The 23,132-nt window shown below is 45.7% G+C and overlaps 1 protein-coding gene across 2 annotated transcripts in view; it reads left to right on the forward strand.

The window, feature by feature from the left end:
• Positions 1 to 23,132, forward strand: part of ARVCF (ARVCF delta catenin family member) — a 771,519-nt gene that overhangs the window by 503,859 nt on the left and 244,528 nt on the right. For both annotated transcript variants that reach the window (XM_086942623.1, XM_086942624.1), the window contains one exon: positions 6,974 to 7,599. In XM_086942623.1, coding sequence (XP_086798749.1) covers positions 6,974 to 7,599 — 626 coding nt within the window. The remainder of the gene's footprint in view (positions 1 to 6,973; positions 7,600 to 23,132) is intronic.

Below are 23,132 nucleotides of genomic sequence, written 5' to 3' on the forward strand. Positions count from 1 at the left end.
GAAGAGACCTGCGGGACCCCACAATGCAAAGACTTGGCTGGAGAAAGGAAGTCACCCAGTTTGACCTTTTGGGCACGGTGGTTAAGGAAAGATGTCAGGAGACCCAAAGCTGATCCTTCCACTCCCATCTCACCAAGTCGCGTAGCCAAGATGGAGGGGGACAGGGTGTCAAACGCGGCTGTAAGGTCGAGCAGGATAAGAATAGTAGACTGACCTCTGTCGACCTTAGCACGGATGTTGTTGACTACCACTGTCAGGGCCGACTCAGTGCTGTTAGCCTTGCTGAAGCCATGCCTAGAGGGATCTAGCAGGCTAGCTGTATCCAGGAAGGCATTGAGGTGGTGATTAAGGTGGGCCTGAAGCATCTTTCAGTGGCTGGGAGGAGGGATATGGGACGGAAATTTTTAAAATCTCAGGATCCAAGGTGGGTTTCTTTAATACAGGTTTAACAATGGCCAACTTCCAGGCTGCGGGGAAGACGCCGTTCGTGATTGCCAAGTTCATCACATGAAGATAAGGGGAGAGTAAGACCTCTCTACAATTTTTCAAAACTTTGAGAGGACAGGGGTCTATGGGAGATCCCGATTTAAGGTTGTCAAGCAGGCCATTTAGCACTTCATGGGACAGTAGGGGGAAATCGGATAAATGTCCTCGCGGGGTCAAGGACAGGCTGGGTCCTGAAGAAAGATCGGATGACGAAGGGGAGTCCTGAGTGGGATTAAGGGCTTCTAAATCGGAATAAATGTCTCCAATTTTAGTGTGAAAAAACAAGGAGATCCCATCACAAAGTTTTTGTGATGCAACAACGGAATAACAGACAAGGAATCCACAATATTAAAAAGATCTCTAGGAGAGCGGAGGGAAGTAGTCAGATTGGTAAAATATGACTGTTTGGCAGCTAGAATTGCGGCCTTATATCCTAGAATAAGGTTCTTGTGTTTGGTCCTTTCTTCAGGGTCAAGATGAGCTCTCCAGAGTCTTTCCGGCCTCCTGCACTCCTGCCTGCGTAATCTAAGAGCGTCGGAGAACCATGGGGCTGACGGTCGTTTCCTAGCACAGTAATGGGATTTAGCGGGGGCAAGAGTATCAACTGCCTCCGAGATGATATCAACAAGCTCCTGAGCAGCAGTATCCGTATCAGATTTAGAAGAGGACAACGTTTACAAGAAAGGGGCTAAAGGCCTCATTGTTAAGTCCTTTATAATTTCTTTTCAGAGTCCAGCTGTTATTATCCTTTAAGGGTATATCCAAAGGCCCAAAAGTAAACTCCAAGGGGACTGCCTTATGGTCAGACCATGAAAGGAGAATGGGAAGGCCTACTACCAGCCTAGGGTCATTGGTAAAAACGCCATCTAAAGTATGACCCGCAGAATGAGTTGAACATCTCACTTTTTGTGAGAGACCACAGGAAGCCAAGGACTCCACAAGGGATAATGTGTCAGGTGAATTAGAATTTTCAAGATGAAAATTTAAATCGCCAAGAATGGTAAAATTAGGTTTGTCGATACAAGGTTTAAGAATTTCTAGGAGACTGGCAGGGAAGGCCGGTCTGGGACCCGGGGGTCTGTAGATTAAAATACCTGTGAAGGATATTGTGGGTGAGGGACTAAGGGAGAAATGAACGGCCTGGAAGGAGTTCTGAGGGGAGGAGAGGGATTCGATACGGCAAGTAGAAGAAGTTTTATGTAAGATGCCAATTCCCCCGCCTTTTCGACCTATTATGTCGAGTCTCGCAAAGGCATATCCTTCAGGGATGGCGTTAACCAAGTCAGGACCAGCTGATTCAGAACCCTATGCTTCAGTAACAAAGACCCAAGAAGGCTTGTTTTCTGAGATGAAGTCTCTAAATGCAATATTATTTTTCACTAGAGAGCGAGCGTTTATAAGGAAACCTGATTCTCCAGAATGAGGGGAAAGGGATTGAGTCTCCCTAACTGACGGAATAACTAGAGGCACGGGGGAGGAGGTGTTACAAGTAATGGTAATGTAGTTTCTTATATAGCGCACGTATCACCACAAAGGGTATCTCGGTGCTTGCTTTGGGAACCCGTCCTGGTTTTTCCCTGTGGGATAGCCCAGCTGGGCACCCCGAAGGTGAAAGCCAGGCATCCCGCCGCGGGGGCCGTAGTGGAGATTGAGCAAGCTATTGCCCAGAGTTGCAGAGCGTGAACCCCTGATTCAAGTAGGCACCGAAGCGAGAATTATCAGGTCCGTGGATATTTGGGCTCCAAACCCTGCCGCGTCGGGAATTGAACCCTGGTCCCGGGCCGACCTCTGCTTCTGGGTCTGCCTCCTCTAACCGGTGAGCCACACTTCTCCAAGTAGTGTTAAAGCACCGACAGTCCAGCCCATATAGAAGTTCCTCCGGTACGTACTTGTAATGACAGCAGCGCCAAGGAGGTCTAAGAGCTATGATGGTGCTGTAGGAGTAAGCAGCGTTTGAGAGATAGGAGGGGTCTGACGCATCAGACGGCCTGGCCCCTGGCACCTCCTTGGCGCAGACGGATGCAGACGGGCAGGACTCTGGCACGACTCCGGCGCAGGTCCGGTGCATCCGCTGATCGTGTACGCTGTGCAGAGGGATGCCCGTCCCCTTTTAAGCGCAACTAGAGCGCGTCAGAGCACCAGAAGCCACCCAATATGTCAGCCGTGCAAATAGAACCCGGGACTAACTCGTCAGCGTCTATGCTCGGTTGCGAGTGGCCCAGGCAGCAGGGAGGGGAGGGAAAGACTAAAAAGCTTATTAAATCAAGCCAGCAATTGTGCAATAGTATTTTTAAAATAACAAGTTTCACGAAAATGTCACCAACAGAACCTCCCGGCTTCCGCCTCAAGAGGGATGCAAAACAAACAGCTAATCAGGCGCAGGGCTCTGAGAACCCCCTTTTAAGCGCGACTAGAGCGCGTCAGATCGCCAGAAGCCACCCAATATGTCTGCCGTGCAAATAGAACCCGGGACCAACTCTTCAGCGTCTATGCTCGGCTGCGAGTGGCCCAGGCAGCAGGGAGGGGAGGGAAAGACTAAAAAGCTTATTAAATCAAGCCAGCAATTGTGCAATAGTATTTTTAAAATAACAAGTTTCACGAAAATGTCACGAACAGAACCTCCCGGCTTCCGCCTCAAGAGGGATGCAAAACAAACAGCTAATGTGTAAGAGATGGGGATGAACCCACAGGTCCTAAGAAGGTTGGCCAAGGGAGCAACATAGATATTAAACAAAGTGGGGCTCAGATAGGAGACCTGAGGCACTCCCTTGGTCAGTTCCATTGACGCCGAACGATACGGGCCAAGATTGACAGTCGGGGAGCGAGAAGATAAAAAACTTGTCACCCACTGGAAAGCTGAGTATCTGAGTCTAATCTCCTGATCAATATCTGATGTGAAACTGTGGCGAACGCGGCAGAAAGGTCCAACAGCACCACCCAATATGTCAGCCAAATGCACTCAAACTTTGTCCCAGGTAAATGCGCTCCGGTCCAGATAATGTGCGGCTGAGATTGTAAGAGCCAATCCGATTGTGTTCCAGGAAGAGACGAGTCTCTGCAAGGGGAGACCAGGGAGGAATAGGACAGGGAGGGAGGCGAGTCAAATCCCAGGCTGAGGAAGAACAGCACACACAAGTAAACACAGAAAAACACAGAGATGCTGCAGTGAGGAGATTAAACACCGGGGCAGATTAACAAGGCTGAAGGGAGAAGCAGAAACGCGGAGGAGTGAGAAAAATATACATTATTAAAGAGTTGTACAAAGTATTCATCATGGAAACTGCTGATGCATGTTGACATCTGTTTGTCAGGAGTACAAAAGGAGGCGGAAGATGTGAGTCTATTCATGCAAAAAATATGCCCTGGGGCATGATGGGAAACTCCGTGTGAAACGAGGGAGTTTGAGACAGTATTAGCAGCATCGTTGACCCTGTCCAATCACTCGAGGAAGGCTGGTAGGAGCGGAAAAGAGGAGATGCAAGACCCACTTTTAGAAAGTTGAAGCGTGGGGAAGGAGCCACCCCACAGGAATGTATAGGAAAAAAGAGTTAAATAAACGTTTCTGGACTTTAATGAATCTGCAGAATTTGAGGCTCTCCACGGTACCTTTGAGTTATATAATGAAAGTTTTAATTGTTCACAGTGCTTTGTATCAACAATGGAGTGGCGAGCGCTATATAGGACAAGCCACTTATTTCAAAGCACCCAGGTAACCTTTCTAACAAATGCTCTTCTCTGTAGTTGTTCACACAATCTAATTATGCATTTAAGAGCGTTAACTAGCTCTGCTGAACCAAGTGGTTAGTGAGGTTTACTTCATGACAGATGCAATCTTTTATGGGGGGAGGGGACACATTTTTTATCAATAAACGGAAATGACGAATATTCGATTAATAGGTAAATAAGAGTGAACAGGCCACCAAATTCAGATTCACAGAGGAAGGAACTGAAGAATCCATGGTGAGGAGGGCGAGGGGGGAGCTGAGAAGTGGGGAGACGGGAAGCAAATCCGTACATTGGAGGGAATACAGTAGCAGTGAAGTAGCAGAGTAGAGTTTGGTTCAAGTCCAGATTGCTTCCGGGTTAGGGATGCTCTCTGTGTGCGTGTTCCAAGTAGTAATGAATCCGTACTCCTGGCTGGTCCTTTGCTACCAGATAATGTCCGTACTTTTGCCAGGTAGGGTGGTTTGCTGGCGAGCCTCGTAGGTCGGTCACACGGTCCTGAATTTGAGTCCAGCGAAGATCTTGAAGTAGTGGGAAAGGTATTAATGTTGTAGTGGAAGGCAAGATCACCGTAAGGGGAGTAAGAAAGGCGCATGGAGGTCTAGATAGCGTAGCATTCCCACAGCCAAGGGCGCTGGCTGCAGGTTACAGATAACTTGGTGATAGTAAGTAGATTTATTTTCTCTATCAAGTTTAAGTTGAAATGTGTGATTGCACCCCCTTGTTTGTGTGTGTAATGCTAAGCTCTCCAGAGCCCATTGTAATGCTTTAACCACTCCTGATGGGAAAAACCTTGACCTTGAGGTATGTGATGATCAAATTTGCCTTTGGGTTTGGGCGAGATTGACAGGTATTGGGTCCTCTGTGGATTTAGCATGAGAAAATAATCAGACTTCGAGTTTTGCAGTTTTTTGAGGCATGTTTGGGGTAAGAGTAAGTCTTCAATCAACGTTTTATGTGTAGTTGTGCACCACCTGCCTGTTGATGGCTTCTGGTTCTTGACTGAGATGTATGTGCTGGTTCCGGTCTGGTAGGTATGTGCTTAGAGGTTGTAGGCATAACTTAAATAAAGGTGGGGAGAGAACGGAGCCTTGGGGGACTCCACAAGATATTGTTAGATCCAGCCTATAGATCCCAACATTCAGTATTTGTTTTCGTTGCATCAGGAAGGACGATAATCCGTTCAGGACTGAGGTATGGAGGCTCATTCTTTGTTCCAGTGCATTGATCAGTCTCTGATGGTCAGTGATGTCGAGTGAAGCTGAAATATCCAGAAAGATGAGTTGGCATGGCTCTCCTCCTCCCAAGACTTGACAGATGTCTTCAAGATTTTTCAGAGTTGCCGTTTCTGTGCTGTAGCCTTTTCCTCGAAGTCCTGATTGCTGGTCTGACAGTGTGCAGTTTTCGTGTATGTGAGCTATGAATCGGTGAGAAACGACTTCTCAATAATCTTAACCAGCCATAGTAAATTTTTTAAAAAAAAATTCTAGTTGGTTCTAGGCCCAGGTTGAATTTGTTTAGATTGGCTGAGATTTGTCCTGTTTTCGAACTTGTCGAAAACAATCCTTGTTTCCAAGGCGTTGCTATTATGCACTGGTCCCTTGGATAGGTGAACGCTCCCTTTGATAAACCTTGGTGGGATGAAGTCTTTCTAATAGGATGTTAGTTTGAGTTGTGTCACATTTTTGTGGCGTTCTTCTGCAGTAGCTGGAGAAACGTTTTCTAAACTCTTCTGTGGCTTTCGGAAGTGACTCAATGTGGGTGATTGCTTTGGTATTATTTTGTTTCTGATAGTAGCAACTATTTTTCCTTAAAAGACATGAAAAAAGATGCTGCATTTGTTATGGGAGGCTTTTGTAGTTTCTTTCAAGCATGACGGTATAATCTCATGGTTGAATTTAAGCAGCGGTCTGGATGGGTTTGAGAATGTTGCCAACTGCACTACTTTACGGTTTTCACCCCAAATTTCAACACCAAAATGTCGATGGAACACCAAATTGAGGACAAATATAGAAAATAAAATATCAACAATTAAGTCACTCTAGATTTTCTCTACCTCACTCCACATATATGTACCGTGACGGTCTGTATATTTTTACAATACATTGTTGTGGAGTTACATCTAGTAAATCTATACTTCCCTGGATGCATTTACCTTTTGATATTTTGATGAATCGCACAAATGTAAATGGTGTTAGAAGTTGTTACTGAAATGGCTACGTTGCAAGACACTCACAGGTGGTGAATTACTGGATGGAAATTGATTTACAGTCAGTAGTTTGGGGTGATGATGGAAAGCTTCGGCTTGCTGTCAGGACTCTGTTTTCTGGCATTATATTATTACCTTGAGGAAGATTCAGGTACTGTAACCACATAATTTCACATCATCATCCATAATCCTTTAGAAATCCATCTCCCCATTGGGGAAAGTTGTCCCTGACTTGGCTGTGGGACATCTCTAAGTTGTTCACTTCATATTTGTGTGTCCACAAGGGGGAGAGGGGGGAGCTTGGCCGCCCCCACCCCACCCCGAATCCTCGATTTTTCACTTGCCCTTCGAATTCAAGATCATGCTGCCGCTATAATACTGGCAGCGCGATTTTGAATTTAAAAAAAATGATGCCCCCCTTGATAAAATTTCTGCGGAGGCACATGGCTCTGGGAGAAGTATTCAAGGTTTAGCAGGCAGTATGTCGCAGTGCATGATGGGATATTGACCTTGCTGTGGTATTAACCTCTTTCTTTCTTGGTTTCACCACTCCAGGTCACGAAGATGGTGAAGACCGTCACTACGCGGACAGTGCGGCAGGTTCCGCTGGGGCCAGACGGCCTCCCTCTGTTAGAGACCACCTCCTCCTCACCACTTGGCAGCTACACAGACTCTATTGACCGGCGCTATATGAAGAACGGGGAGCGCTTTGCCAACCCTCAAGCCACGTCGACACTCACCCGCTCATACAACAACAGCTACGGAGACACTTACCCTGATGCCCCCGACGTGCAATACCGCCCTTTCATGGGTACAGACGCTGGCTATGGCGACCTGACAGAAAATTATGGGAGCCTGTCCCGCGGAGTGAACTATCGCCCTAGGTATGCCTACACACCAGGGAGCACCTACCGGCCTGAGGACGGTAGCTTCACATTGCCAAACCGGCGGGACAACTACATGCCCATTGCTCAGCCCCAAGTGCCAATTGGCAGCAACATGGATTTGAACCGGTCGCAGCCCGAACGTTTCCAGCCGGAGCCATACGGGCTCGAGGATGATAACCGCAGTCTTGGCCCTGATGATGAGGGCTATGAACTAGATCCGGACTACTCCACGGTGAACCGGCGTGCACTTCCGGGGCTACTACTCGCTGAACGGGGAAGGCCCCACAAGATAAGGTAAAGTGTGCAGCCATCCTGGCGCTACCTTGCAGCAAAGGCCAATGCTGGTGAATGTGGTTGGATTACAGGGGTGGCTGAGGAGGGGGTAAAAGGGCTAAACAGTCAAAGGATATTAAGGAAAGAACTGGTCATACTTTACTCCTGGTGATGAGAATGTCTTAATGGGTGATCCGGATAGAGGTTCCAACCAGATGAATTACGTGCAGATGTGATTTATATTCCTTGAATTGTTTCTTCACTTGGTGAATGAATGGGACGTTTGCCTTTGAGACATGTTTTTTTTTAATACTGTTACAGCGCAGCTGTCTGGTTTGCTAAAAGACATCTTGGGGACATTCAGAAAGTTGACTTAGGAATGAATTCTGCCATTGCTTACCATTGGCTTTTGGTTTGTTTGTAACTCACATTTGCTGGCTTTCTGTTTGCTGGGTTTATTTGCTTTATGCTGTCCAGCTTGAGTTCGTCCCTCCCGTTACCTAAACCTTATTTACTGTATTCTTTCACAAACTTGCTTCCTGCAAACAGGCCTTTAAATCTTGTTCTTACATGTCACATTTGCTGGGCATTCAAAAACAACACAGTAGATGTTATGAGCACTAATCTTCGCACGTTCCTAGACATAACATACATGCAGCTGCAGCCAAGTTCTGGCTTTAGGCGCGTTTTATATTGCTTTGCACAAGAGCATACAAACACACTTGATGGTGCTTCGCATGCAGAGAGCTGGTTGCTGATGATGTGATCCCTTACCACTAGGATCTTGAGGTATGGGGCCGCTCTGCTAAAACCCACAAGAGACCTTCTTAGATATAATATAATATACTAGCTAGGGAGGGTGAGAATTAGGTTTTGTTAAACCCTATTAATTTTAGCATAATACTATGCTTTCACCGTTTGTGTTCTATGGACTAGTGCAGGGGTCTCCAACCTTTTGTGTAGTGTGAGCTACTTCTGGTCAGTGAAAATCGTCGTGAGCTACTAAACCCCAAGCAACTCGCGCACTTTTTGGGCGACCTTCCCCGCCCAGTTTTATTGACGTTAAGCCTATTTCTTCAGAGCCCATGGGCCCCATACTGTGGCTTCAAAACAATAACACTGAAAGAAACAACTTTTTTTCTCTTTTTACCTGTGCACTGCCAGCTGCATCACAGTGAGACAAAAAGCTAAAGCACAAGCCACAACAGTGACACAATAAAAGCACAAGCCGTGCAAGCGAAGGCTGATGCTTGTCGGAATGGGGCAGAAAAGAGGCTCTGGCACCAAATTAAAAGCAGCCCCGTAAGCCGTGTCTGATGGCTCACTGCACTAAAGCAGCCACTGCAGGGGCCTGTGCTTGATCTCATGGTCACAGGTTTAAATCCCAGCAGGTCCACTCATCCTTTCATCCATTTGAGGTCGATATAATGAATAGCCTTGAGTTGGGTAACAATAAACATCTGTTATTCAGCCTCAGGACACCTTCGGGTAATCGTGCGCTTTGCAACTAGACCTGTTATGTTATTAAATATAGGGCAGGCAAATGAAATAGCTCAAAAAAAGTGGGCCACATTTGCAAAATAAGTAAAACTTAGACATGTTGTAGGACGGTTTTTTTCAAGGTATGGAAGACTACTTGGTTATTTGTGCTTGCAGCAGGCAATGTTTGGTACTATCAGAAAAATTTACAATAAAAAGGAGCCCACCAGCCAATAAAATCGGCACACAAATAGCCAAAAACCCACAGACAAGCATTGGCACAGACTACCAACCAATAAAATTGTCACACAAACAGACCACAAAACAACCATACATAACATCCTGAGTGGCCACACGACACCATGAAACAGTCAAGGCCTCACTGTGGAGAGGCCAGAGCTGCCTGTGTCCCTGAAGAGCACACAGAGGCCAGGGAAAAGGCTCATTGTGGTCCAGCCCACCTCTGGTTCAGTCAGCACAGGCTCAGAATGGACCAGCTTGAGAGGTGCTTCCGGTGCCCTCTAACTGCCCCATGCCCATGCTATCGCCCCCTGCACCCTGTCACCTGTTTCTGCTCTCTGTCCTCCCCCGCTCTCACTCCCTGCTTCCGGTACCCCCTGTCTCTCCGGTTCTGTGCCACAGGACCTGCCTCTGTCCCACTCCCTACTCACTGCATATCCATGGCTAAGGTCCCTGCACCTGTACCTGCCCAGCTCACCACTGTCCTCTATCGCTGCACTCCCCCCTATCCCTTGTTCTGCCCAACATGTCTGCCTTTCTGCCTCTGCTCCCTGTCCAAACTCCTGGCTCCCGGACATGCTCTCTGTTACTGCACCTTGCCCATGCTCCCTGTCCCTTCTCTAACCCTACACTGCCCTTATCCTGCCCTTGCTCCTGTCCTGAGCCCTGTTCACCGTCTCTGGCTCTCCCTCACTCTTTCCTTGGCCCCCTCTCTCCCGGTCTACGCCCTAAGTCTGTCAGTGACATCTCGACAATCTTCTCGTCGAACCCTCTGTCTCTCTCCATCCCCACTGTCTCTCCCCAGCCCCTCTCTCTCCTCCTACCCCTACTGTCTCCCCCAGGCCCCCTCTCTGTCCTGCCTCTCATGGTATCTCTGCGCTTCCACTGTCTCTTCCCCAGCCCCTCTCTTGTCAGCCCCTCACTGTCTCTCTCCGCCCAAACTGTCTCTCCCCAGCCCCTCTCTCTCCCCAGCCCCTCTCTCTCTTGCTCCTCGCGGTCTCTTTCAGTACAGCTGCCCCTCTCGCTCCCTCACTCACTCTTTCCAGCCCTCCAGTCTCTCCCTAGCACCACTGTCTCCTCCTGCCCCTGTCTGTCCTGCCCCTCACCGAGATCGATTCCTGCTGCGGTGCGGGTGACCTCACCTCCTGCTGCCGAGTTGTAGGTGCTGCTAGGGGTATTTGCGGCAAATCATTGGAGCTTGCAGCAGCGCGGCCTGCTTGCACCATGCTCAGCTTTCAGAAGAGCTGCAGGTAAAATCAAGCCCCTCCTGCGCTCCCTCTCCCACGGTACAGAGAGCCGAGCCCCCCCGGTAATCTTTCTTAAAATGTATTCCTTAATCCCCTGCACACTGTGGTTGTTAAAAAGCAAAACTTGGGAATGAGCAGATGCCCCCGCGCCCAGGGAGGGGCGCCCTTGAGCTCCTCCGGGGTCCCAGGAATGGAGGGAAGGCAGCCCAGGGGGGGTGCGCACTTGAGCTCCTCCAGGGTCCCAAGCTGCTGAAGGAAAGGCTGAGGGGATATCAGTAGGCGGCGCAGACAAAGAAAAGAAATCTGCGAGTATTTCAGGCTGCGCCCCCGGGCCCAGGGGTGGGTCTCTCTGTCCCCTCAGACCTCAGCCTGCCTGCGGGAGCGGCGTGGACTAGGAGCGGGTTCTTGGTGGCGGTGGCAGAGTGAGGCAAGGTGGGCCGGGACCGGGGAGGGGGGCTTAGTAGTTGCGCCCGCACAGCAGGACTGAAGTTATAATTCATGGCACCGCTCGCACAGGCAAGTTGAGTTGAGAGCCCACGCCCAACACCTCTAATCATCTCCGGGTCTCACCGGCGGTGAGTCTGTGCCCTTAGGGCATTTTCCTTTTTACCTCGACGCGAGACTGCAACAAAGGAACGTCATCCTCTTCGACCCGCCCCACCCCATCTAAGCGCAAGCCAATTGGAGCAGCTGCGTTGGGTGAGGGTGGGCAACAGACACAGAAATAAGCCTAAACAGCCCAAAATAAAACCAATGGGCTAAAAAATTGAGCAGCACTCGGCGAGCTACTCACAGGGTCTCGGCGAGCTACCGGTAGCTCGCGATAGACCGGTTGGAGACCCCTGGACTAGTGACTATGCTGATTACTTTGTTTCTTATAATATGTTTGCTTGTATTGGCTAAGATACTGCGCTTGAGAGCACGGCATTAGTGAATAAACATTTAAAATGTGCACATGTCCTCTTTTACTCCTTGTTCTGGATTGAAATTATTGTATAACGAAAGAGTGTTCATGTGTTCCACGTTACCTGAGGTGTACTAAGTTCATGTTCTGGTTTGTCTAAGCATTGGGAGTTTATAACAACCAATGAGACACTGTAGTTAGTCTGGTAGGGGAGTTTGAGTACTAAGGTTAGTTTTGGCACACCCTAATTCACTGAGGTTCCAAGCCTCTATGCACAGTTCTGTCTGAGCACGGAATCCCTGCAACACTAGTGGATACCACATACTGCCTACACCAGAACATACGTTTTGACCCTAGCTCCATGTTAAAATACAAAGCATGCTCTGTTATGGCTATTTTTTACTAACACCATAACTTATCACACTGCTCAGGGGCACACACATAACACCAAACCTCTCTTTATCGGTCAAGCTGAAGTACACTTACCAGACTGGACATTACATTTGTGCATCAGGTACAGTGGCACCATGCCCTACACAAATGCAGTGCACATAAACCACAACTTAATTTCACCCATCTACATATTCCTCTTCTGTCCCTAAGCTCACCTCCCACTCCTCCCTCCCCCACCCCCATGGTTTTACACAGTCCTGACGTCCATTTAAGCCGCAAAACTACTGAATCCAGGATGGTAATTCCACTCCTTTGTGCTTTTATCCACAAATGCATATGTTGTAACATTTACCTTCCTGCTACTTGTAAACAAACAACACCACAATCTTACAGCCACTCTGAGAATCCTCCTTCACCCACTCACAGGTCCAAGCACCCCCAAGCCCCTTTCCTACTTCAAAACTTCACATTCTGCCTTAAGGTTCTTTTAACACTTTGCCAAACACTGTCTACGTACGCCTCACCACACCCTCTAACAACAATGACACTGCATCCTTCATGCCCTTCCTTCATGGACAACAATTAAAATGTATGCTCTTTCGGGCCTCATCTTTCACTTACTAAATTACATAAGCAACAAAATCATGCCTTTCGCTTTTTACTTTTCCAGCTTTAGCCTATGCAACATTACTTAGTGTGCCTTAATTGTATTACTTGTACTACGTGCAGTAACACTTTTCTGATGCCAAAAATAAAATCAATCTACAGTAAGTTTGTTGTTCCTCAATAAAATACAGCGGTATATTTAATTAACACAATACAACACACGGCACACTACCTTTGCTACTGAGCACGTTTTCAATCAAATAATTTGCCATCCTGGTGTTATCACCTTTGACCCACACGAATGTGTTCTTTGGAAACAAAAATAAATCCTCATCAGTACTATTCCATAATACAAGGGGGAGGGAGCACACTGCCTCTCATCCCAGCACAGTTCACCCCATTGCATTCTGGTAAATGCAGTATGCTTACTTCAAAGATGTGTTTTTAGGTTTAGCCCTTCATCAGTAGAGAGCAGTAGTAGTAGAGAGCAGAGAAAAGTCATCTGGGGTTGCTGAAATGCTGCCCAAGTCTTCACAGGCCTGGGCACCTGTGAGAGGTACTGAGACCTGAGAGGACCGTGACCGCGTTCTCAGTGACCCCTGATAAAATGTGTAAAATACTCTACCTGCACCAAATTTAATTCATTACTACTATTAATATTCAAGTAAGAGCTAATTGTGAACTGCATTTCCCACAATGCAAAGGAGCAAATTCTGCTGTGATGTAAGGCAGTGTGCTCACATCCTCCTTCTGTTTAAAAGGGCTCCCTTATTTGAAAAGTTTTATAAAGCGTGAAAAGAGCACTCTACAAATTTTGCGAAAACATGGGTAACCAAAACACAATGGTACAGAGGGAGAGGTTAAAAACAGAGGGGGGAAACTGATGCGGTTGTGGGTTTGGCTCGACCAGAACAGTAACAGAAGTGCCCATGAGCACAATAACAATTTAGCAGGCAAGCATACAATAAATCACACCAGTGTCGTACAATAAGAATAAAAATGTTGACAAAGCATGCGAACAAGTCGAAGCTGTTAAAGTGCTGTTAAAGTTTGTTCAGGAATAACAGTTTGACAAGTTTCTTGAAAGATGCAGTGGAAGGATTGGATCTGATCTCGGGAGGAAGGGCATTCCAGATTCTTGGAGCAAGACCGGTGAAAGCACGATTGTAAGATCTTTTCTTTTTGAATCTGGACGGTTTCAAGAGTAGGGTGGACGTACTTCTTAGGTTCCGGCCTGAGCCCGAAAGTTCAAGCTTATTTGCTAGGTAGATCGGGGTGTTGTAATGTATGGCTTTATGGGTCAAGCAGGCTATCTTGAAGCAGATCCTGGGTTCGATAGATAGCAAATTCAGTTGCAGAAGGTCGGGGGAGATGTGGTCAGGCTTACTAGAGCCTGTGATGAGTCTGGTCGATACGTTCCGGGTGGCCCTGAACGGGGCCAAGCTAGCTTTATATAATATATATATTTTTTTCTTCAAAATTCTTACTTGAAATTAAAATCATAACACCATTCAGGTTTGCATTGCAGTAATAAGGCAGTCACATATTACACTTGCAAATACAGAGCACAGTAAAATAGAGGAATGAAAAAAGCACCACAAAAAGGGATGTCACGCCTTAAGAAACACAACATATAGCATCATCCTAGAGAGACATTATCGAGGCACCTCAGGGGAGCCAATGGGAGGCTGACTCAGTTCGGGGATGCTCTTAGCCGCACCAAGCTAGCTTTGGGAAGTCAAGCAAGGGTCACCAGACCATATTCCAGTCTAGATATCACCAGGGATTGAACCACTGGCCTGATGTCTTCGGGGGGGAGGAAAGGCTTGATTTTCTTAAGGGTGTTAAGTTGATAGTTGACTCCGCTAATAGCTGCACTGATGTGCGCTTGCATGTTTAAGTGTTTGTCCCTCCGTCCATCCCTCCCTCCCTCCCGTAGGAATTTTTTTTATTACAATAAAAATTATTTACTAATCCAGAACTACCCAGCTTTACCTGTCACGGCCTTAGCTTGTCATTACATGCTCATAGGCACCAAGTTCAGGTTACAGCAATTGCTACAAAATACACCCCCCCCCCAAACAAAAAAAAATTCACCAACTAAAACACCCCAAAAAATGCAATTAGCATCAGTGCAGCAGACGCAGTTACAACATGTGTAAATCACTGTATACTGAATGTTACATAAAACAATGAGGACTATGGGGTGTGGGGCTCACATCTCATCCTTACTGGTAGGCACTTTATTTAAAAGTGCTTGGTTTTTAGAAGCAGTGACTCCGGGTTTGAAACGTTGCATAGTGTTAGGAGTTGGGTTCAGTAATGATAGTATAATTCTAAACAAAAAACATTTTTACCAACATTTGCATAATGAAGCATTGCGTAAAACAAAAATATATACCTTGCAGTTTGCGTGCAGATATTTGATGTGAGTTCATTCAGGGGCGGCTCCTCCACTCGGGCGGAGGAGCGTCGCCTCACTGCTTTTTCACAGTGCAAGAAGCAGAAACATGAAATGGTAATAACTTTCAGTATTACCATGTTATGTTTGTTGCGGGTGGGGATGATCTGCGAGCAGGGCAGAAGAGGGGAGGAGTGGTGTGCCTGCCCACTCCCGAGTGTGCAAAGACTGTTAGGTCGGACCCCTGGGGCCACCCAAACCAGTCATGTGCACTCTGCCCTTCTCCATGCAGCCTGCATGGTGAAAATGGCCTCCCCATAAGCTCCTGGCTGGATGGTGTTGTGATTGGCTTAGGGGAGGGAGCCTGGCTGCCTGCTTCTGCTTCCTGTTCCTGCCAGAGGCAGGAGAGCAGGAGCCGAGAAGATGCTGGACCCGGCCAGAAGAAAGGTACTTTTTACTTTTTTTTTTTTTTCATTTAACCCCCATTTTTTTGCCTTGTTGTGCAGCCACATGGCATGATCAAAAGCTATATATATATATATATATATATCACTTCCTTATGGCTCTCTCCTTCCCCAAATCAGGTGTTTGTTGTTTTTTTGACCCCATGGATAAATAAATCACTATGAAACTCAGAACGCAGTGAAGTGCTGGAATTGATTTCAAAAGCGACTCCATATTCTCGCCCTTGAGGGGAGAGAGATTGTGCAAATATATATATATATATATATATATATATATATATATATATATATATATATATATATATATTCACTGAAAAAACCATAGGTTATAGACCATATATAGTTAGGAATTCGCATTTACAAAACCTTATTTTACTCACACAAAACCATTGAAATTCCATATATAGTTAGTTGCACTAACTATATATCGCGCACCCGCAATCCACTGCTGATGATGTCACATATTACATCATTCATGACATGGTCAGTGACATCACTGATGACATCGCTGATGACATCTCAAATGACATCACTGATGACATCTCAAATGACATCACTGATGACATCACTGATGACATCTCATTTGACATTACCGATCACATCACTGATGATATCATTCATGTGATAATACGATGAACCTCTTCAGACTCTAATATAACCTTAGATACAATCAGTGTAAACAGACACAGACTGTCACTCATCCATGGAGTTACTCACACACCTAGTCAGTCATGCAAAGAATCAATCACACCTCCATTTCCTCAACTATACAGTTATACAAACTTTACTTATTCAAACATATACTAACACATATTTACTCTCTTATACAATCCCTGATACAAGTTCACAATGATCCATACAGCCACTCACACATTCACTGGCTCTTATGCACAGTTATTTATATATGTCAACTCTCACATGTACTGTGTTTTACATATGTACTTACTTTGACATGTAGCACTGAGATATCCATTCACTCACCAATACACTCATGCACACAGTCAACCGCCCATACAGCTGTTTCCACATGCACTTTTGAAACCATACATCTAGTGAATCAACTGCTCACACATCTATGCACAGAGTCATACACCTCCCAGCCACCCACACACACACTGTCTCCCATACAAATACTTGGGCAACCAATCAATAACCCATATAGTTACTCATATAGCTACTTATCAACACATGCAACAGTTTACAGAACAACAGACATAATGATGCACAAATTCAGACAGTTTAGTCACTAACCCATGCACTCCGTGAGACACATTTAATCACTCACTCATACAGTCAGTCATGCACCTACTAAATCCTTCATCCAGACACTTATACATCCACTCATTCTTCAATATGTAAGACATATTTTAACTTTACAGAAACATACAGTCACTGGATGTTGTCATCAGTGATGTCATCAGTGATGTCATTTGAGATGTCGTCAGTGATGTCATCAGTGATGTCACTGACCATGTCATGAATGATGTAATATGTGACATCATCAGCAGTGGATTGCGGGTGCGCGATATATAGTTAGTGCAACTAACTATATATGGAATTGCAATGGTTTTGTGTGAGTAAAATAAGGTTTTGTAAATGCGAATTCCTAACTATATATGGTCTATAACCTATGGTTTTTTCAGTGAATTTTCAAGGTTTTGTAAATGCTAATTCCTAACTATATATGGTCTATAGCCTATGGTTTTTTCAGTGAATATATATATATACATACATATATAAACATATATCATCTGTATATCTATATAAATACAAACATAAATGCATGCATACATATACTTATATGCATACAGATGCATGTTATTTACATGAAAGTTGAAAAAACACTAATAAAAGCAAAGCTAAAAAGCCACCTCATTACAAACAGAATGGCTTTAACTTAAACGAGGGCGAGATCTATTGCATTTTCAATGCTTGTTTACTTTGGTTCCATCAAGAAGGCATTCAGATGTGTCACACATTTGCCATAAATTCCGAATGTTAGCACTCTAGTTGCACATTAGATCACTGTAGTAAAGCTACTGCTCACCAGGGACGTCTGCTGCTGGTATTCAAAGTGCATGTTTCAGTCTGCATGTCAGAATTTTTTTAATGAAATAAAAGAGGATTTGAGAAGTCACTCAAAATGATCCCTAATTTTTCTTTCTGAAGCACTAATCATACTTTCTATGGCAAAATTAACCCCCTCGTGTTGTTCCTTTTTAAATTGAGTGTTTTCAGACTTACCACTTCATTCCAATCAAGATGGCTTCTGGTGTGCCATACTTTTGTCATAAGTAAGACTGTTAGCGCTCTAGTTGTTCTTTAGAACACTCTGGGACATTCTGTCATTGGGCTATACTTGGGGTACATCTGGGTGATATTTGGGCTACATTTAGGCTCTTTTGTCTCTGGTGGCCATCTTGGGAGACTGTATATCAGAATTTTTTTATGAAATTGAAGAGGGTTTGAGAAGTCACTCAAAATGTGCCCTAATTTTTCTTTCTGCAGCACTAATCATAATTCATATGGCAAAATATACCCCCTCATTTTGTTCCTTTTTAAATTAAATGTTTTAAGAGTTACCACTTTATTCCAATCAAGATGGCTTCAGGTGTGCCATACCTTTGTAATAAGTAGGACTGTTAGCGCTCTAGTTGTTCTTTAGAACACTCTAGGAGGCTGCAGTAGAACACAAAGGAATCAACTGACAGTCTCTGTCCTTGTTGGATGTACATGTTTTGTACTGAGAATGCCAGACTTCATTTTCACATGACTGAGAAAGATAATGTGAATTTACAGAAAATATGCTTTCAGTTTAGCTTATAGATCCCCTTCCAAACCACTGTGGGAAAATCATGAAATATTAGTTTTCTTTCAAACAATATTCATGATATCACAGCAGAAGGTTTTTTCACATGGTAAAATCTCCTTAGAACCCACCACAATTCCTAAAACGAGTATGGTACCATCAACAAATAATTTATTATGTAACTAAAGTCCTAAAACCCTCTATTAACTACGATGCTTTTTAATGAGGTGCTATCATGTATATTGGTCCCAAGATGGCTGCCAACACTTCTTGGATGAAGTGCTGACAGCCAATCAGATCAGATGTGTGGTTAAGCTCCGCCCAGATATATATCTTTTTTTGAACCTAAATTACTCAAAATCCACTGGAGGACATATATTGAGACCTAGCAAAGGCACATCGGGCTAACAGTCCCTACAATTTTGCCAAGTTTCGTGCAAATCCATTCAGCCGTTCGAGCTAAAAGTGAGGCCAACCGCCCTATGGAAATTAACATGGGAAAAACGCGTTTTGGGACCCCCCTTTTTTCTCGGCCCCCCCTTGATGAAACCCCCCCAAATTGTCAGGGGCTGCTCAGAAACAAAATGTTCCATTTTCCTGAAAATTTCAGCCAATTCCATCCACAAACGCCAAAGTTATTAGACATAGATTTTTCAAAAATCCCATAGAGAAAAAATCCTAACTATATATACCTACTGGCGACCGCCAGTAGGTAATATATATATATATATATATATATATATATATATATATATATATATATATATATATATATATATATATATATATTTATCACTGTTGGTTTGTTGCTGGCCAGTCTATTTTTAAAGCTGGTTGGGCTTTTAATCCACTTTAAAAACGCTATGTTTGCTGGGGAGCGTCATGTGATCAAGCTCCTTCGTGGAGCGAAACGCGTCATGGAAATACACTTGTCTCTATGCTAAATAAACTAACCACACTTGAGGTTCCGTGACAATTGTAAGTGGTGCTTTCGACTCGCACGAATATGGTCGAGTCTGGTATCTATGAACCGCAAATGACGAGTTTAGTGAGTGTGCGCAGTTTCGCTGTGCTAGCTTAAACCGTGCGTTTGTTATGTGGGTTTTCCATCTGTACCCACGGGTTCCATCTTAGATACGGCATCCATTTTTGTCTCTTGCCCTCAAGTAGCCAGCGAACGGACGCTGTCCGCTTCGCGACCCTGGGACTCCCAAGATATTTGCGGAAGACACATGTTCTTTGTAAGTGTCTTTGTGACGAGGGGGATGTTACTGTAAGACAGATGGCGCCGCTCAAGGCTCATCTTGCCGCACGGACTTATTGTCTCAGCCGTGCATCTCATTAGGCACGTCCCTTTGATGCCTGTATCTCGTGTTTCTCGATACCTCCCCCTTTTACACCCTTTCCGATCTCCCCACTGTCCCCGTCTTCCTCTGCACCTGTCTTTGTTCCTACTTCGAGTTGTTTTACTACCGATTGGAATGCACTAATGTTGGGAAGATGGGTTTTTACAGTTGGGAACCGCCAAATGTTTCCGCACTTATGTTCCGGACCTTATGTGTTCAAAGTGACCAAAGCGACCCCTCTGGGGGATGATGGTGGGAACTGAGTTGTAAACCTTTGTGTACCATGTTGTCCTATGGGTAAAAACTGTATAAAAGGAGCGATCCACAGAACCAATTTGAAGCAGTCTCCCCAAGTTGCACGTGGTGTACTTGTCGTGACTTCTGTGTTCCCTGCAGTAAATAAACCTTGAATCTTTGACGCCGAAGGAAGTGTCCCGTGTCTCTGTGATTCGTACGCCGGAGCAGGTTACCCACGAAGGTTTCAGGTGTTGTGCCCTGGCACCGCTGGGTCTTAAAGAACCCAGTCCTTCAGTTGGCGCCCAACGTGGGGCTGCATCAGTGGTACCGGTCCAAGCCCGACGATCGTGAGGAACTTCGTGTGAAATCTCCGAGGGAAGGTGCACTCCGCTTCATCGATCCAGTTGTCGAAATAAGTGGCCCGAAGACTTTTCCCGCGAAGATTCCCGCCTCCGGACGGCTGCGACGGACTGCTGCCCTGACTGTAGACCTGTTTTGGCGCCTGGCGTAGACCTTGGTATAGCGAGACGATAGACGGGCCTTCCTGGTGACGCCATTGATCTTTGAGTTAAGTATTTGTGGGTCGCTCCCACAGTTCTTGGTTGTTGACACTTTAGCGAGTGTTTTTTGTTGTTAACGCTGTGTGAGTGTTTTTGTCGGTGACACTTTGCTAGCGTACTTTGTTGTGTTGTTTGACGACTGCAGCCGCCAAAGACCGAGGGTTTTGTTCTTTGCTGGGACTTGGTAAATCCCGTAACCCTTGAAGTTTGTGAAACTCGGCTAGTGTGCAAGATGCCTGGTCGTAGTACTTTGTTTAGTTGTTTCAGACCTTGTGGTATGGATTCCCGACTGGAGGACTCGTGTCCGATACCTCCGGTTGGAACTCCTACTTATGACCTGTACAGTAAGCATGGGCTAGGCCCAATTACCTTTAATGATTATTGGATTAAATATACGAAGAAGGACGGCGACCTTCGTTGGCCACCTCATGGTAGCTTCGAGGCCCCGATCTTAGATAATCTAGAAATTAAACTGTTCGAAAGAAAATCAAGGCCGGCCATGTTTGATGCCTTCCGGTTGTGGCGCAAAGAAGCCCGACAGAAAGAAATCAGACAGACTAAACGTAATCAGCGAGATAATATTGCTACTATAGTAAAGAAAGCTGAGCAGTTTCAGCATGATAAGGAGGTTAAGGATAAGGAAGTGTTTGATAGATTACAGCGTATGACTGTAGATAAATGTTATCCCGCTCTGCCTATGGAGTCGGAAAAGAAGGAAGAGCTAGTTGAGGATCCTTTAATGTCTTATCTTATGAAGTCGCCACCTCCGTACGTACAGGGTACCGCAGCTGCAGCTCCTGTGGTTCCTGCCGTACCTATTCTTCTTCCGCCTGTTCCTCAGCCTGTCCCTCAGCCTGCACCCGCGCTCCCGTCTGTTCCTGCTCCTTTGCCTGCTTCTATCCCTACTGCTCCTCCACTTCCACATACTCCTGCTCCCGCTGCTGCTCCTGTTTTGTTAACTCCTGCTGTTGCTACTGTTTCTACTCCTTCTCTTGTTAGTCCTGTATCGTATGCTTCTCCTTCTACTCGTTCTCGAAATTCTCCTCTTGCGGCAAGCTTCTTTCATTCGCTCGGGCCTGTTCATGGGTCCGCTGGTTCTGATGGTCCTCAGAGACGTAGTCAGCTTCCTGGAAACAGAGAACGCGTTGCGCTCTATAATATGGCGATGGGTTGGATGGTAAACCCCCTTAGAAATCCGCCCCGTGTTGTACTCGAAACGTTCTGTCAGTTTAATATACCAACCCAGAGATATGTGTTTAATGAAATGTGCAAGTTCCTTCATGATCAGATAGTGGTCGATGCGCCTGACGAGGTGCTGACTGCCCTGTCTGAGCTTCAGCTTCAGTTCGCAAATGGACTGATAGTAGATACTAACGTTCGACGTGCTATTGAGCGGTTGCTATCTTTTCGCCCCGCTCCGATCCCTCATGCATTGTTTATCGAAGATATTGAAAGACAACCAGACGAGTCTGGCCAATATCCCATGCGTGAAGTTCCACCAGTTTGGATGCCAGGTAACCCCGCAGCTGCCCCTCCGGTCCCGCCATATTTTCAGAGAGTATGGAAACATCTCCCATGGAAAAGATCGGAAGTGTTACAGGTGAAGCAATCTTTGCCTGACCCTCGCAAAAATCCTGCAGGGTATTACAAAGAGTTATCGCAGCTCGTAGATGCTACGGTAATGAATCTTGCCGATATCGATATGTTGTTTGGCAATGTTGTACCGCAACCGGTATGGGCTAAGATTCGTCAGGAAAATCACGCGACCGAGCTAGGTGGTGATTGGACGGCCATCGTAGCGGCAGATGGGTTGCAAGTCGGTGGTGCTAAGCCTGAACAGTTAATTGCTGCTCTTCCCCAGCGAATAATTACATTAATGAAAACGCTTATGCCAGCTATGAGAGTAAACTGGGACAAATTGTCAGCTTGCAAGCAAAAGAAAGATGAGAGTGTTTCCGACTTCTTTACGAGGTTCGAGGAAGCATTCATTGACCATAGTGGACAGGATATGGGTACCGAGGGTGGACAGAGATTGTTTGTGGATAAATTTGTTTCGAACTTATTGCCCGATTTGAGCAATAAATTAAAGAATTCGGAAAGTGCATGGGCCGTTTCTACTTCGGCTCAGATATTGGCTACAGCACAATATTATGAGAATAGAGAGAAAGAAGAGAGCGACCGTGCTGATAAAAAGACGAAAAAACTAAAAACTAAGGTGTTACTTCAACAAGCATATCCTCCACGTTCGAATCAGAATGCACCCCAGCAGAATAGATCGCAGCCGCAATCGAATCGATCGCAGCCGCGTAATGATTCCTCCTTCCAAAGATCATCGTTAGGGTACAACCAATGTGCTTATTGTAGACAGGAGGGACATATTAAATTCAATTGCCCTGTTTTGAATGAACGTAATAGTGGTAACTCATCTAAAGGAGGTCGTGGTGGTTCGCAGCAGGCATCACGTGGTAGAGGTCGTGGTACTCAGAACGATCGCTCAGATAACTCATCTAGTTCTAATAATTGTTTTGATCAACGTGGATCATCGCAAGGACGATCTGCGCAGTATAATGTAGACGATTATTACGTCGATCAGGGGACTGACGACAGTAATTACTAGGGCAGCCAAAGACAAGGAGAGGGAGTGGTATCAGTTCCGGTTGATCAGAGAGGGCCTTACGTCGCAGTTGCTACATCGGGCGTCGTTGAGCCTTTTCTGTTGGACACTGGTGCAGCGAAAAGTTCTATTCAGCATTCGAAACTCCCTGGCGCACCTTTGTCTGGCTTAACAAATGTTTCCGTTGGATTCTCTGGCGCCCCCGTTAGCAATCCAGTTTCACGCCCTTTGCCCCTTAAAATTGGGCCACGTGA

Source organism: Lissotriton vulgaris, chromosome 11, assembly GCF_964263255.1.
Source record: "Lissotriton vulgaris chromosome 11, aLisVul1.2, whole genome shotgun sequence".
NCBI classification, from domain to species: domain Eukaryota; kingdom Metazoa; phylum Chordata; class Amphibia; order Caudata; family Salamandridae; genus Lissotriton; species Lissotriton vulgaris.